Genomic DNA, 17,734 nt, shown 5'->3' with positions numbered 1-17,734 from the left:
CTTGTATGTACATAGGAGAGGTGTTATTCAGTCACAACATGCCTTGAGACAGCACAAGCCCTGTCTAGGCTTGACCTAAACAACCCACAATATTATATCCCTCAATATCTGTGCAGTCACCAATCATTTCAGATGATAGTTTGTAGTCGATATTCAAGCACCATACCAAAACAATGATACAGCCTTGAGAGTAATCAGAAAATGAGTTGAATTGCTTCTGTCCACGAATTTCAGTTTTCAGTTTATGGAAACTGTATATGCATCATTCATACCTGATGCCCTAACACATCTAAAACTGCTGTGAGTTCCTGTACATGATGCAGGAAGCTCCATAAACAAAATGAATTAATCAAAACTACAGAACATGTCCAGGTTCAAAAAGACATTGCTGCAGAGGGCTCCATTAGACCGCTACTTTATCTGGTAGCTTGGGGGGGCACTGTTTTAATAGGGGATATCTACTGTTACTCTAAGGTTTCCCTTTGAAATAAGGAAATAAGGATGAATCTGTAATTCTGCTTAAAATGTACCTGCTAATGTCTCATTTGGCCCACTTTTAGGGGGTTATTACAACTTTGGAGGAGGCGTTAATCGGTCCCAAAAGTGACGGTAAAGTGACGGATATACCACCAGCCGTATTACGAGTCCATTATATCCTATGGCCTGAAGAGACTGACTGCTTGAAGCAGGCACATTCTGTGGAAGGAAAACGTCTGTCTAGTTTTAAATCCCCAGAACCTGTAATTCTGATAAGTTCAGAACAGGACTTACTGGCACCATTAGAATTAAAATAGCACTTGTAGTGAGGCCCTTTATGTTTTTTTATCAGTTGCCAGCAGGATGTTTTAAGGGTGTCATGAAATGTTATTGCTCAAGCTTATCCCCAAAGGATACTGAGAAAGCAATTCCTAAAGATTGTTAGTAAGTAACAATTGGATCTGAAAGGTTGGTCATTAGGAGCGACTTCACAAAACCTTTTCTGTGAAGGTTTGTGCCTTACTCCTGTGTAGGTGTGAAATTGTTCCTTAATTTCCAGGAACAATTTCACACCTAATCACTTTGAGAGTAATGCTGTGTTTTAATAGTGTCTGAAGTATGAGTTACTCATGAGTTTCCGAGAGTGATTTCAGTCTTTGAAAAAAAAATCTCAACTGCTTTTGGAGGTAAACACACCTACAGAAAATGCTTTGTAAATTGGGCTTGAGTTTAGGTAAGCAGGTGAAGGTGTTTGACGCTATCACACAGCGATACAAAAGTGACCAAATATGATATATGCAGGATGTATGATAATTTATCACAATATCCCATGCCTTTTGTAGCAAGAAGTGTAGTCATACTTAGATTCTGTATAGGTTGCCAAGAGAGTGGGATTTTTAAGTTGACATTTATGATAGGATGTTCAGTTGTGTTTTGTCTTGCATTACTACTTCTTTCCCTCTAAATTGCTTTTCTTTGCTGTTTCTGTCTTTAGAGATAGAGAATGTGGGACAGTGTCATCTACAGCTTGCTAATATTTTGCGGGACGAGGCTAGAAAAATGGAAGAGTTTAGGGAAAAGCAGAAGCAAAACCGGAAAAGAGTAAGTATCTGGGACAAGTTATTCATCGTCAAAAGCACATTAGTAGTTAAGACACATGGAGAATATGATTATTATTCCATGGATGGATGAGGAGATAAATGGATGCTTCTCTTTTTATGATTGATAATTGCTGAGCACTAGGTAATAGTGGTTGAATTTCAGTTCCATCTCTTTAGATTATCTAAGGTTAATCTTAATAATTGGCAGCTTTTACATCCACCCTAACACATCAAACCAGAAGAGAGCATTGGGCGCCCTTTTCCCAACCTTAGACACTTTATGGCTGAAATATGGGAATGCAATGTGGCTAATTTCTATTGACTTTAATGCCAATCTATTTGACACCGGTTCTGACTCAGACTGGCTGAACGGCGAACACCCCACCAAAACTTATTTTGACAATTTCAAATGAATGATAACCACAACTCTCGCTTGGGAATTTATTTCAAGGACGTAGGCCTCTGCATGCTCAACGGGAGAAGTCTAGCCAACCACCCACACACTTACATGCACTTCTCTCCAGGCAGATGCTATATTATATGTGGGTCTCAAACATGCCTTTCCATCAGGCTAGAGGCTTTGAAGTGTCTCCATTGATAGCAAGTGATCATGCATCGCTGGAATGCTTCCTGAATAAAAAAAATCACCAAAGCTCTTTCCGTAAGCATCATCGGAGACCCAGACTATCTCGAACCAATATGTAAAATCAAGTGGCTGAAAAATAGAATTGCGAGTACTCGTATAACTGGCCTGGCTGACGCAAAGCTGGATCTCATTGGCTCCCGACAATCAGTTGGAAATTGGGCACCCGGAAAGATGGCCAGTGGTGCTGACAGTCCTACACCTAGCAGTCGAGAACTTGTCTAACCCTCCACCGGACATCTCAGGGGGAGAAGCCTCAGAGGATGTTGTAAAAGAAATGAAACTACTGAAAAAAATCCTAAACAAGACCTTAAAAGCCAGGAGCGGAAATAACATTGATCTCGCCTCTAAAAAAGGAATACCTAAGGACCAAGTACAGGGAAAAACTGTGGGACACATTGCTACAAATGGCCATGTTGATCTTCAGCCATTTTTTGCAAAGTAGCCTCTTTCTAGCATGGTTACCCCCACTTTTGGCCTTTTTGTGAGTGTGTGTCAGTGTGTTTTTACTGTATCACTGGGATCCTGCTAGCCAGGACCCCATTGCTCATAATTTGTGGCCTAATGTGTATGCCTGTGTAGTGCCTAACTGTGTCACTGAGGCTCTGCTAATCAGAACCTCAGTGCTTATGCTCTCTATGCTCTTAAATTTGTCACTGTAGGCCAGTCACTACTTTTACCAATTTCAATTGGCATACTGGACCCCCCTTATAAGTCCCTAGTATATGGTACCTAGGTATTCAGGGCATTGGGGTTCTAGGAGATCCATATGGGCTGTAGCATTTCTTTTGCCACGCATAGGGAGCTCAGACAAACCCTTACACAGGACTGCCACTGCAGCCTGTGTGAAATAGTGCACACACTATTTCACAGCCATTTTCACTGCACTTAAGTAACTTTTAAGTCACCTATATGTCTAACCTTCACTTGCTGAAGGTTAGGTGCAAAGTTACTAAGTGTGAGGGCCCCCTTGCACTAGCAAAGATACTCCACATAGTTCAGGGCCATTTCCCCAGACTTTGTGAGTGCGGGGAAGCCATTACACGTGTGCACTACATATAGGTCAATACCTATATGCAGCTTCACAATGGTAACTCCGAATATGGCCATGTAACATGTCTAAGATCATGGAATTGTTCCCCCATTCCAAATCTGGTATTGGGGAGCCAATTCCATGCATCCTGGGGGCTTCACCATAGACCCTATCAGTTCATCTACTGGGCAGGATAGGCACCGAACCCGTGTAGAATCATGGGGTTAGATGAAGTTAGAGGGACCATACCTCCCAGACAACCCTAAACTCTACTCCTAATGTAATACCTATCCTGAGTGGGACCACACACCTAGCGTCTCTGTGATTGATGCTTATGATGTCCGTTGCAGCTCTGTAACTATATGACGTGCGTTCTCCCTCCCATTCATACAGGACTCAATATCTTTTTAGCAGCATACTCCCACTTTGTGATTGGGAAACCAAAAGCAGGGGTCCTGCATGTGTTGTTTTCTGCCCCTATAGCAGGCTTGAGAGCCATATCAACCCAAAGCACAAACGCCTGCATGAAAAATGTTATCAAGTGCCTTAGAGCCCTCCTTTCTCAGTCTAGCATCTGGAACTGGTAGTTCTCTCCAAGCAGCTCCTCTCCAGTTGGCCCCTCCGGTGTATAATCAGTGAAGTTCAGCATTGCCAGCGTGATTGTGTAGCACCTCAACTTTTTTGTTTTGTAAACAGATTTTATGGGTTATTTGTAAAGAAGTACAGTTCAACATTGCAAAGATAGGGAAATGCGTATCACAGCCTGTCTGCGTAACATCACATCATCAAAGAAATCTGCTATCTTGCTCTCCTTTACCCTCTCTCCCCTCCCCCAAGTTGAAATGCCAGAACTACACGCTTATAACATCAGTGGATTAGTGAAGCCTCTGCTATGGTAAGATCTCACAGGAGCTACCACAAACAGATGTATGGGGATAGTCGGGTCAGACCATCAGACTGGGATAGATTGCGGATATCAAATGATCATCAGATGCTGTTACGATGTGTGCTGTGAGGAGGGAGGCCCTTTGTGATGTCCCTTGTGATGGAGGATCTGGATTCTTTAAACTATCAACCACTGTCCCCCATGCCTGGGCCGCCATCATCGTTCCAATGTCTCACCTCTCGCAACAAGAGTGTTCCCTCACTGTCCGTCCACTTCTCCAGGTCCTTACACCATGCTAAGAGGCGCGGGCCCTGTAGGTCCCTCCAGTGGCGATTGAGCTCTCATTCTGCCAAGATGAGTCCCAAGTCCTGGAACTTACTGGTCACTTTAGTTTTGGAGGTATGGGGGAACCAGTGAAGTAGGCAATGGCTCAGTGTAGTGGTGACCTCTCTGTATGGCAGCTCTACTAATGTTCGTGTGACTCCCTCCCAATATGGAGGTAAGTGAAAACCTGCCCATATCATGGGCAACAAATTAGCTACCACTTCCCCACATCTAAGGTAGAAAGCATCAATTACTCTGAAATACCTGTTAATTCTATCTGTGGTAAGGTAGGCCCTATGCAATATGTAGAAACTAATCAATTTGAATTGTGCATTCCTGGACACCTTAGGGATTCGTTCTAAGATATCCTCGCAAGCCTTTTCTGAGATGGCTTGCGAGCCCCAAGTCTTCTTCCCAGTGGGATCTGAGTCTCCCTAGTGGGCGCAGAGTATCTGTTTTTTGCCAGTTTACTTTCAGTCCCGACTGAGTGCCAAAGTTCTCCCAAAGGGCTCTAGCGCCTGTTAAATCATCCCCAGTGTTGGGGAATAAAATCAGGAGGTCGTCAGCATATAGAGCCATCCTCTGAATGGCAGTGCCCACTTGGATGCCACTATAGTTGGTCTCCAAGCAAGCCGAGCAAGGGGTTCCATTGCTATAGCAAACTGGGGCGAGAGAGGGCAGCCCTGTCGTGTATCTAACCCGACAGTATAACTAAGTGTGATGGTGTACCCTGTGCACACTTGGGCAGTGGGGTTGGTGTAAAGGAGGCGCGTCCAGTTTACAAAGCCTTGACCCAGCCCCACGTGAGTCATGATGCCATATAAGTAGTTCCACTCCAGACATTCAAAGGCCTTTTCAGTATCTACAGCCAGCACTCGTGCCCTCTCCCTGTCATATGTGGAGGTCTCCAGGAGCATCAACAGCGGCCTCACATTGATTGCAGTGTTGCGTCCCGGAATGAAGCCTGCGTGGTCAGGATGAATCAGTTTTGCCATAAATGGGAGTAGGACATTATCTTGCTCAGAATCTTATAATTGACATTCAGCATTTAGAGCGGACGGTATGCCTCATAGTCATTCATTAGTTTCCTGGTTTTCAGTAAGGACACAACAAGCGCCGTCCCATTGGTTTGTGGTAGGCCTCCAGTGTTTCTTACAGCTTTGTAAATCTCAGCCAGTTTAGGGGCAAACTCTGCAGCATAAGTAGCGTAAAACTCCGCCGGTAGTCCGTCAGATCCTGGAGTTTTACCTCTCGCTAGACCCTTGATTGCCCCAAGGATTTCTGGGAGGAAAATATCAGCACCCAGGCCCTCTGCCTCTTCGGCCATAAGGTGCGGAAGGGCAACTGATGTGAGGAAGTCTCTGCAGGCCTGCGTCATCATGTGGCGTTTTACTCGTTGAAGGTCCCAGTAATACCGCGTGAGGCAGTTATTAATGTCAGTTTGGGTGCAGAGGGCATCTCCAATGGGAGAAGTTAGCTCTACTATGGTCATCCCTCATATAGTGGGGTTGACTATCTATGCCAATAAGCTGCCAGTATGGTCACGTTCTGTGTGGGATCTTTCTACATAGGCTTTGTAGTCTAAAGATCGGAGGTGCTCAGTGTGACCCGCTGCTTGTTCTTTGGCGTCTAACAGCCTTTGTTGCAAGACTGGTTGTCCTTGGCGACTTATTTATGCATCCCTGAGTATTTTCTTAACATCAGAGAGCTCCTGGAGCAGCGTGCTGTGGATGCCCATTGATTCAGCCAGACAGTAACCGCCGAGCACAATTTTGAATGCATCCCACTCCACCTGGGGGATGGAGTCTGTCTCAGTGTTGTCAGCAAAGTTGGTCCCTATCTTTTCCCTAATGACCTCTCTGAACAACGGGTCTTCTAATGATTCTGGTTCCAAGTAGGGATCCTAGGAGATGGTCTGTGCCAGCTCAGGTATATTAAAACTGAGTTATGATGTGAGATGGTGTGAGTGAGATCTTCCACTTCCTGTACTAGGGAATGTGTCTCAGTCAAGCATAGAAAAGTGTCAAGGCGTATATGCAACTTTTGCAAGGGGGAGAAGAAGAAATAGTGGCAGGGATTCTGTAACACCAGGAGTCCAGGAGGTTCCACTTCTCTTGCCAGTGTCTAAATGCTCGGGCAGAGCAATGGATAGGGGAATCGTGGAGCAGGGGATCAGACATAGTTGAAATCTCCCTCAACTACGGTAGTTTGAGTTGAAAAAGGGGCTAGTTGTGCCGACAGCCTTGCTAGGAATGCACTTTGATCTACTTTTGGGCCATAGATATTTACTAGGTTAATGCCCCTCCCATTAAGCCTACCAGCCACTGTGGGTAGACCTGCCAAAACCCAAATTAGGACTCCTCTAGCAAAAGCAGAATAAGTATTATAGTAAACCTGCCCTTCTCCACTGGCCCTGTAGCGCTGCATACTCTTTGGCTGTCAAGTGCATTTCATGTAGTAGGGCAATTTAAATAGGAGAATACCTTGAAATGCTTAGCCATGGTGTGAATTACCCGTACATTCCAGGATATTAGCTTGTAGGCAGTAGTGTTTGCCATACTCGCATGATTGGAAGCTCTGTGGGATAACCTCTCCCTTAGTGGGGACCAGTCCTTTCCAGGGTTTAAGTACATTTGTAGTGGTAATTGATTGAATGACAAATTCTGACTCAAAGGGTTTTGCAATATCCAAGTTAAAACAATCAAAGAAAACAGCTCCTACATCCAGTTGGACAGGAAGTAGAAATAATACCATCCAAACTTTAGGCCAAAACTAAACACACAGGATAGTTTCTGGGGAGAGCAGTATACCGAAGCCCCAGGCCGGTAGCCCAGCACCCATCCAACAAATGAGTTCAGATCAATTAACATAGTGCAGAGAAATGTCAGCGTAGTACATCCCTGTCACTGTAGGGGCTATTGAGCTGACCAAGTTCCTTCAACGGCGGGAGCACAGGCGGCACCCTCTTGGTTTCCCCCAGGACTCCCCCCTTGGCCCAGCCTGAGGCTGCTGATCCAGCCATGCCCATTTTTCTTGTGGTGAGTGGAAGAACATAATGCCCTCAGGGGTTACCACTCTCAGACGAGCGGGTAATTGCATCGAATATGGGATCCCAAGGTCACGCAGTTTCTTTTTTGCATCGATGAAGGCTGTCCCCTGGTGTTGTACTTCACAGGAGAAATCTGGGAAAATCAGCACTCCACTATTTCTACAGTAAGGGTTCCCCTCTGTCTAGCTTGCTTCAGGATGTGGTCATGGTCTTTGAAATAAAGCAGTTGTGCCATCACTGGTCTCGGAGGAGTCCCCGGAGGGAAGGGCCTTGGCCGTATTCTATGGGCACTCTCCAGTGCAAAAAATGTAGATAGGCCCTTTGGGGCCTCTGCGGTTCAAAGCCACCCCTCTCAATACATCACCATGTTGTTGCCCTCAATCTTCTCAGGGAGTCCCACAACCTTGATATTTTTTGCGGTGCAATCTATTTTCTGCGTCTTCTGCTCTGGCTTTTAATGTATTCAAGCATAATTCCATGGTGGCAATTTGACCATTGACAGTGTTCATTGTGGGAGGGGGCACATCGGCAAGGTCTCTCCCAGCAGATGTGTCTCATTCGGCGAGGTGCCTATAATTGTCCCGCAAGAGGCCAATATCAGTGCCCTGAGCGTCTATTTTGGTTACGAGGGCCTCACGCAAAGCCATGATGGCTTGTAATATGTCCTGTACTGTGGGAGGTACCTGGGATCAGGTTGGATATCATCCCTGTCTGATAATTAACTGTCCCTGGCCATAGCATTTCTCCCATGTCCGGGTCACGCTTGCAAGTGTTCTTGCCCATGGTGGCCAGGTTGGTAGGATGGTTGTCTTACCGGGAACAGTCAGAAAGCTGTTTCAGCAGGGGCGAAGCTCTGTTTCCGATGTTAGAAAGGGTAGTCAAGCGGGGACCCTCAATTTCTGAGAGTTAGTTAATATATAATTGTTGAGAGGCCCTAAGTAATGGCAAAACCGCTTGAAGTCTATAAGTGACGGGTCAAGCCAGGTGTCGTAAGCGACTGTCAGTGTTTCTGGTGTGCAGGAGACATATCCCTGTGGTCCCTGAGCAGGGGGAAAGAGAGTGCCATCTGAGATCTCGTAGTAAAGTATTGCGGGCCAATATATGAAGGTAGGAGTTCCCACAAGTTAGTTGTAGAATGGTGTCTCTTAACTTGCCATGGAGCACCAGCAGTGTCACCCATGAAGGTTCCTCCACATATGGCTGATGAGCCATATCAGGGGAGCCAAGTTGTTGTAGTGGCGCAAGCCCAGCAGTGGTTAGGCTGCGGCAAGTGCCCCACCATAGGGGCCATCAGTCTGCACCTCTCTGAACTCCTTAAGTGCATCTAGGGCAGTCACCATACCATAGCCTTCAGGACTAATAGTCCATCTCAGCCCATCCTCAGGGTGCCTCCACCTCTGCTCCTGGCTTATGGCTCGTTGTTGCCAAAACTTAGAGCTGATGGGGAGGCCCAAGTAGATGATGGGGATCACTTTCCCCTGGGGATTGTAGTGCGGGACACTCACAGGAGGGCCACACTAGAAGGGCTCTCCACTCAGGGCTCACCTTCTCTCCAGTGCAACTGTGCAGTATTGACCCCTTTAGGTGTATAGTCGGCTAGGTGACCCCCGATCCACAGCAATTATGGCAGAGGCTACAGGACGGCAGCGGCAGACACACCACTGCCGATCGCAGCCTGTGGGCCCACCACCACCACAGGCGGCACCAGCCCAGCCGCCAGCAGAAGAAGGAGATATGCCCCCCTCTGCTGCGCCACCACTATCACCTTCCTCTTCAGAGTCCCAGGGCACCAGGAGCCACAGGCACCACAGCGGCGGTTCACCGACCATTGTTCGTGGACCCGCTGCTGCCCAGCACTTCCTCGATGTCGTGGCAGGCAGGGGGGGGTGGGTCAGAGTGAGTCCCCGCCAGTCCAGTGCTCGTAAACCCCTTGTCTCATGGGTCTGCTAAAGTTGCTGCAAAGGCAGGGCAGAGGTGATATGAGACTCCCACTCGCCGCTCACTCACTGTGATGCAGATTCCTGCAAGAGCTCACTTTGTCCACTGTCACCTTCCCGCCTCTGTGCATCCAGCAGGTCCGGTTGCTCTCCACCTGCGCAGCCTACATCTTAAGTCCAGTTCCCAGGTGAACCACTGCCGAGTGGCCTCGGTAAAGGCCATGTCAACATCCAGGGCAGCGGGGCAGCAGGGAGGCAGCAGGGATGTTGTCTTGTGTGCCACTCCCTAGGGGTTCAAGGGCCTGAGGAGCACGCTTACAGCAGCTCCACTAGGGATAGCAGTGCGAGCAGGTCCACACATCCTCTGGTGTGACAAAGAAATGCGAATGTCTTTGTACAGCAGCCGCAGTTTCTCCAGGAATAAGAACATGCAGCTTCTGATCAGTTTCCGCTGTTACTGCTTCACCGCCAAATATGATTTCCTCTTTGTCTGGACTCTCCTATTATAGTCAGGAAAGACATAGACAGTGTGTCCCTCAAATCGAATGTCTCCTTGAATTCTGACACATTTCTAGGGACTGTATGCCTATAGTTGAGGAATCATCCAATCATCGCTCATGATGGGCCCCAGGAGAGGGTTGGGGATCAGGACTCTCTCTTTCTGGGAATTGCTCCAGGGTCATCCCTTCTGCACGTTCTGGAAAACCCACAAAGAACGAAGAGGCTACACCTCTGTGATCTACCCTCAGCATCGTTGAGGCTCTCGTCCAGATAGGCTCTCACAGTTAATGGCGCAAAGGTTAATGTACAAGGGAGTTGACAACCATTTTCTGCTCTCTGGTTTGTTTGAGGCCCGTGGTAGCAGCCAGGATTTGAGCATGAGACGTGTCCACCATGGAGTTTAACGTGATCCCCCATCACCCCTGCTCTCTGAGGCCTGACGGGGACCCCTCTCCCACAGCCTCAGAATAGCAGTCCATTTTGGTCTGCTGCCATGTCTTGGAGGATCTGCCCGGTCTATGTTGCACAGGAAGATACGGTTTGGTCACAGCAGGTAGCACCCACTCTTGCCCCAAGCTTTCCCATGGCAGGGTGCTATAAATCCACAGGCCACATGGGCCTCTACAGCACTTTGTTGGACTCATAGCAACAATTCTATTAGATTTGCATGGCATGCCAGTTCCTTTCTGCATACCCCCTGGCATCCCATACAGCAGGGATCTCACATCCACGTAATCTATCTATAATATACTCATGGACATGGCTATTTTGGTCTGTCAAAAATGTTATATGTTTATTTTTTAAGCATTAGTGACTACAGCTTGTGTTTGCTTATACTCTACTTTATCACGTGATGGGTGTTTTAATTTTCCATTACAGCATCACCCCTTTTTTTTTGCATAACTATTTTTTCATAGATGTTTTCTTTACACAGTTCCTTTTCCCATTTTATTCCATTTTTTACCCCTCCCTCTTGCTCATTCATTTTTTTCTTATCCTTTTCCCTTTTTCCAATACGTCTGCTAGAGGACCAAACTTTACTTTGATAAGTGGCCATAGTTAAGCCTTCAGATTTTCTATTGTGCGCGCGCCAGGAGACACCTGGTCTGACAGTGACGTGTACTGCTTCCCTGGCCGCTTGACCCATTATTCCCAGATTCTAGCAGTGCAATAACCCAGGAGGAGACAGGGACGGTGCACTGCTCTTTACCATGAACCTTCTGGGCTGTTAGAGACCTGATTGGGCTGGTTCTTCCAGCATTTTTCCACCCGACAGTCTACTACTTGGTCTATAAGTGCTCTTTAAGCCCTTATATATAAATGTTTCCTATTTTGTTTTAACTGAATTGCACTGATCATCTCTGTTACATCCCTTCAGGCCTTCTGCTTCTGCGTAAGTATGGTTTTAGTGCTCTTATTTTTACAGTTTGGTATTGGCACGAAGGGCAGTGGCGTAACAAATGCCCCCGCAATGCGAGGGGGCCCCCTCAGCTAGTACCCAGGCTTGAGAGCTTTAGAAAAGTCCGAAAGGGTGACATACATGTACTTTGCAGGGGCCCACTCAAGTTTCGTTACACCACTGACGAAGGGTAGTGCCTCTCTGATCTTTTCAAGCACTCTGTGCATTAATTGCACTTTTGGTTGTGATTAACGACACCTGAGACTTCACATATCCTGTGAATTCTCGACCCTTAGGGAATTATTTACCTCACACTATAGCCTATAGTGTTCCCTGACCCATTTAGTCTAAATGATGAGACCCTGTGTTTATCCTTGGTTTCGATCAGGTGTCCCTTATTTTATATTGTGCTGAAGAGAACCTCATACTACAACTTGGTTCGAAACATTGTCTACACTTTTGTACACAATTTAATGTTGGTGAAATGTTGATGTACTGTGATTAATTCCAACAATTCAAGTGTGCTGTAGATCACATAGTTTGAAAGTGTTCTCTGCAATATGGGATTTTTCACGATTATATGGTTCCTTATTTTGGGACGCTGTTTGCCCATTCTCTATGTATGCACCCTGTACATTTACTGTCATATGATTTTGTTTTTTAAATGTTTTTGTTTTGTGGGTTACATTAAATCTTCACTCTGGGCTCCAGTGTGTCACATACATGTTTTCGCATTCAGTGTAAGCCAAAATTTAATTTGGCTCATCCAAAATCTGTGCTTAAATTGAATCCAGTTGGACCATTGCCTTTGATTTAAAACGCACAAAACAACATCTGCAGGTATCTGGTTGCACTGAACCTGGACAAAGTCACAGGTTCAGGATGACCACGTGGGAGCGCAGGCCAGGAATAGGACTGAGTTTGGCCAACTGACAGTTGTATCATATGTTCTTCATGCGAGGTCTGTGCGGCCTTGCTTTGTGGTGCCTCACGTTGCTCAATGTCGGTCTCTATGATGCCTTCAGCTATGCAGTGAGACTTTGCGAGGCCTTGTGTTACTAAGTGTTGGTTCTGATATAAATTTTAGCCAGCAGTGGCACTTTGCATTGCTTGCCATGAGATCTGATGAAGCTTTCAGGTGGGTTGTGCTCAGCGTTGCTCCGTGAGAGTTCAATTTGGTTCCGGCAAAGCCTTTGGTTTGGAGCTGTGCGGCTTTGCGGGGTCCTGCGTTGCTTTGCACCACTGAATCTGATGGAACCTTCCACTTAGGCAGGAAGGAGTGCTGTCTGATGCCAGCCAACGGTCCAGGACTTGGGGAGCACCAATTCAAGACACACTTCAGCAAGGCCAGCAGCAGGGCTTAAGCAGGCCCATGCACGTCTGGTTGGTGCTGGGAAGCTGCAGAGCTCTGTTCTGGAAGCTTGCTGTGTCCCGGTAGCTCAAACAGGTGGTCAGTCAACTGACCTTTGGAGTCACTCTGTGCAGCCTAGGATCAGGGCAAGGAGGTCCAATCTTCCTTCTTCAAACAGCAAGGCAATTCTCCAAGCAACAGGACAGTCTTTCGGGCAGCAGGACAGTCATTCTTCTGTATTGTCCACAAGTCCAGGAGTGTTCTGATGTGAGGTTGGAGAGTACCACCTTATATCCCTAGTGCCGGTCTTTGTGTGGGGGCAAACCCTAGCCTTCTATTCCCCGGTCCTTATTGGGTTTGGCTCATCATTGTTTACTGTTGCAAAAAGCAGGGCAGGGCAGGGCTGGAGTCAGATTACCTTGTGTATGATGTAGGCTAAACCCTAAGTGAGACTAGGTACATTAAATATGTCAGTTAGGTGAAGGCCAATTTTACCATATTTAGGGATAGAACACAAGCACCTTAGCACTGGGTAGCAGGGGTAAAGTCCACAGAGTTCCGATGCCAACAAATATGAATTCCGCATGGTAGGAGAGTGAAGGCAAAATGCCTGGCCAAAAGGGCCAGGTCCAACACACTAGGCTGAATCTGTGCTGTGCAGGTGTTTGTCAAGTACCAACCCCAACTGCACACAGAAGCGCTTCACAGAAGAACTGATTTGAGAAGTGCAGCACGTTGGAGAAAAGTACTCAGGGACTGAAGAAAATGTAACGTGCTTTACTAAGTTTCAAAGTGTTTTCTCTGACCACAAAGAGCCGAGAAAAGGTACTGAATTGGGAATTGTCAGTGAGTGTGCCTAGCAGTGGACCTCAGTTTGACCTTGGGCTCTTCTGGCTCGCTGACATAAAAATAATCTACTGTGTCCAGTTGGAAAGCACTCCATTTCCCTCACTCGCAAATAGTCTTAAAGGGCACTGGAATATAGAGGTATTACATCCACTCAATGCTGGTGCTTCATTGGGAGGAAAAATACACCATGTTCAAATGTAACATGCAAACTGATTTTGTATTCTTTTTTTCAGACAGAAAATGCAATGGATGTAGTTCATAAACAGAAGCAGACACAGTATAAGAAAACAATGGAAGTAAGTGATTCTTTGTAACAGCTAAATTATAATTCTGTCCTTATTTAAAATGTATTTTTATTGTTTTACAACAACAGCAGTGGCAACCCTGCAAAGGCACACAGAGCAAATAAAGCATCATTAGACTGAAATGAGCGGCTTGCACACATGGATAGCACAAATAAATACATCATTTCAGTAGCAAAAAAATAGATAATAAAAGATCAAACACAGTGCGAGAAGGGTTGGGAAGGCCACATAGAGTGTATCATGCAGGGTACATGTGATGCAAGAGTGGGGCAATACCCAGACAGGAAGCCGGGCATGAGCACAATAGATTGTAGTAGGTGTAACAACATGACTGGTGCAGGCAGTAATATCACCCAGCCACACATCGCACAGAGGAACACAGGGTCCATCACTTGATATAGTGATATAAGAAGTATGTATCCGTGTAATCAACATCTATGTACATCCATTGTGACTCCGGCGATACCCCCCAGGGTGGGCGGGTGTCATTTTTGGCCTCGATATATCATAATTTTGTCCTAAGTGCTTTGAGTGTTAGGATACCTTTTTATAAGAAAGGAGAGTTCTCATTAGTGAGAGTGATGATGGAGGTGCCTCATTTTGAGAGAGCCTGTGGGTGTGTACTATCATGATCCTAGCAGCATGACAGGTGCCACTGCTATGATTGTCAATAGCAAAAAAATCTGTTTTTTGCTCCACGAGCATAGCAGTGTAGCACAAACAATTTCCATTCCCCATTGCGTTTTAGCCTGGATGTGATATCTTAGCAGGCCATGGTGCCTCAGTGGGCATCTTGTACTTCTCATCCTGCTGCCTCACAGAAGACATCTTGCAGCCTTCTTGAAGACATCTTGCAGCTTTCTTGAAGACTTCCTGCAGCCTTCTTGAAAAAGCATAGTATGTTTCAGGCAGCCTGATCGACATTGGGCTGGCCCAAATGAAGAGACAAATTTGATTTGAGAGACCAGACAGAACTGGCCCCTTTTTTAGGCCTTGCTGATTAGGGAGGTAGCTTACTCAATGAGATTCAGTGGATGTGAATCTCAAATTTCCCAACAAAAAACACATCTGACTGCAGGGTGGAGGGATGGGCTGTTCTGATAAGGAACGGAGTCAGTACTGATTTGCATTAGTTGTGCCTCTGTGTAGAGTGTCACAGTGGGTGAAACACATGGGTTAGAATGCTACCCCAAGTGAGTGCTGCTGGTTTAACTATTTGCAAGCATTCATCCCATTACCATTTGAGTATTTGATTGCTGGTGGTGTGCCTGAAAACCTGAGACTGGCATAGCTTTCCAAGCCTAGTACTGCCAATGCTTGTGAATTCCAAAAAGTAGTTAATGTGCACCCATTCAAAGAGTACTGTTGTGAGTGTCGATTTACTACTTTTTTGGTAAACTGGTCACTATCTATATTTAAAAATCCCAATAAAAAAATTAACAAGTTAAAACACCTTAGTGAAGTGAGAACAAACAGAAAAACTGACATAGGCATAGCAAACCCAACACAGGCACCCAAACCGCACTACCAAAGAATTTATTTGATGGGTGTCACACCCTCAGACACCCTAACTGAAGCTACGTCCCTGCCAGTTCCACCTTTGCTTGGTAGTTCTCCTTGGGAACTCGAGACATCAGTCATGTACAACACAAGGTTCTAGAATCCCTGCGCTCTGATCACTTATGTTAAATGTATTTTCACTGCTAGCACTCTTCTTCATCTCTGCTACAAGAAGTCTGTGTCCTATCTGTGCATGTCAGCAGTGCTCATGTTTCTAGCCCTTGCTTTTTACAAATCATTTTATCAAATGACTGATGGTCCCATGTACTAAGCCAGAGTCGCAAATAGAGGACGATGCGTAAGTCGAGCCAGAGCCGAGCCTTGGATCTAGCTTGGCTCTAACAGTCCATGCACGAGCTGAGCCGAGCCATGAAAACATATGGCATGTATATAGTTAAAACATAACGTCAAAATGTCATACAATCTTCAAATTCCAAAAAGTTTATTTCTTTAGCACACGCAAGTGTTTCATTTTAGTACATCAGATTATACCACTGCATAGACAGACATTAATTAAAAGTTATAACTTTTAGAAAAATTCATGGCTCAGCCCCCAATGACATTGCCATAAGTAAACTAAGAGGCAAGTCAGTAGTCATGTAAAACCTAAACATGCCCACTATTTTTATTATAGATGGAGCAATATTATAGTATATTAAAGCAAACATAAGAGGTGTTTCTGTCTATCTCTCGCTTACATCAAAGGTCTCTGTAAAACTGAAAAAAATGGAGCAGACCCGACTGAGGGCCGTCAGACCCAACAACAAAGCCAAGAATGCATTTAGTGTGGGGGTGTCCCCACACAGCCTCCTATGATACGCCCCTCATTCTGATTGGCAGCAAAGCAATCTTTCAGACTGTCTCTAGATTCAGCAGCCTTAGCAGCCTTCCTAGATTAGCTTAGCCAAAGCGGATCGCCAACATTCTCTGAAGGCACAAATAAAGTTGACCAAAAACAGAGAATGTGATTATGTTATTTCTATCACACAAGATCTCCGAAGAATAGAAACTGACAGATTACGTTCATCATCAGGGTTACAGGCATATCACCTTCTCTTTAGCATGCAATCCATTGCCACATGTTTCAGTTGAACCTCAATATTGCACAGATAAGGTTTAAATATTTATTAAAGGCTTTTAAAACAGCTTGGACCTAGCCGCTAGGGAAGTACATCTCAAAAACGAGAATGAAACTGTACATTTTTAGAGTTTTATGTATGGGCTGCAATCGGGTAGCATTTGGCTGTCTTCTAGAAGGAGAAAGGTGAATGATTGTTCTTCATTCGATAATGTTTGGGATTTCAGTTAGACATCAAAACTTGCTCCTAGTGTCTTGAGCAACTTCTGCTGAATGAAGTTTATCTTTGTGATGGAGGAAGGGGTAGGGTGGTGGAATTCAAAAGTGGATTACTTTGCGTGTAGCGTAGGAGATTTTGAAGTCGATGCATTAGAAAATGAAGCAGGAAAGATGCTGGTTTTGCAGTCCATAGCAGCAACATTAGATTTTGGTACACAATGAAGCCTAGAATTTTAGTGTAAGTGACTTGAGCATTTTAAGCGCCTATAAAGGAGTAGCTTTCTAGCCACTTCCCAACAGGTACCTGGGAGTCATCCATTTTTGCCAGCATCAAGTTTTAAGGAGAAAGAGCTCACCCAATATATCAGCTTCACCAGAAAGGTATAAAATATTCTGGTTTGTTTCTCTCTGTGGATATAATCCGTGCATACAATAATAAGAGAGCTTCAGTTGCATTGACTTGTTAGATAGCACTTGTTCCTACCTCTCTATGTTGACAGCCAGCATCTTCACCTTGTTCCTCATGTATGTCTCCTTTTTCTTATAACCAATGTAGGCAAAACGCACATACGAACAGAGATGTCGAGAAAAAGAAGACGCTGACCAAGCTCTAAATCGTAATGCAAACATTGTAAATCAGAAGCAACAAGATAAGGTATGTTGTACCAACAAAAGCAATGTCGTCATCTATATCAAACTACGCCTCTTTTAACTTTTCCATGACTTGCTATGTAGCAGTTCTGGTAAGAATTTAACAGCATGTATTTGGTCTCACAGGCTGAGGCAAATGCTTTGGAAACTGTGCGGGGACTGCTGTTGCCAGCACCAGTCTATTATGTCTTCAAAGGTCATGTCAGATCCTTTACTGTATTTGTGTTTGTAGGACCAAATGTGTTTAAAACGTTTTCTATGCTGGCAACATCTTCACTTAGAGTTATCTGTACAAAACACTGCACATTGAATCTAGATAACTCTGATTTTGATATGTGGCTTAACTTAATGGCTATAAGGGCATGGGATCTG

General features: G+C 45.3%; 1 protein-coding gene across 1 annotated transcript in view; it reads left to right on the top strand.

Annotated features, from left to right (window-relative positions):
- PSTPIP2 (proline-serine-threonine phosphatase interacting protein 2) overlaps positions 1-17,734 on the top strand; it is a 326,413-nt gene that overhangs the window by 207,129 nt on the left and 101,550 nt on the right. The window contains exons 5-7 of the mRNA XM_069218855.1: positions 1,472-1,578; positions 13,783-13,845; positions 17,268-17,366. Of these exons, the coding sequence (XP_069074956.1) occupies positions 1,472-1,578; positions 13,783-13,845; positions 17,268-17,366 (269 nt within the window). The remainder of the gene's footprint in view (positions 1-1,471; positions 1,579-13,782; positions 13,846-17,267; positions 17,367-17,734) is intronic.

The sequence above is a fragment of the Pleurodeles waltl genome, chromosome 1_1 (assembly GCF_031143425.1).
Source record: "Pleurodeles waltl isolate 20211129_DDA chromosome 1_1, aPleWal1.hap1.20221129, whole genome shotgun sequence".
NCBI classification, from domain to species: domain Eukaryota; kingdom Metazoa; phylum Chordata; class Amphibia; order Caudata; family Salamandridae; genus Pleurodeles; species Pleurodeles waltl.
This window is presented reverse-complemented; position numbering and strand designations above follow the sequence as displayed.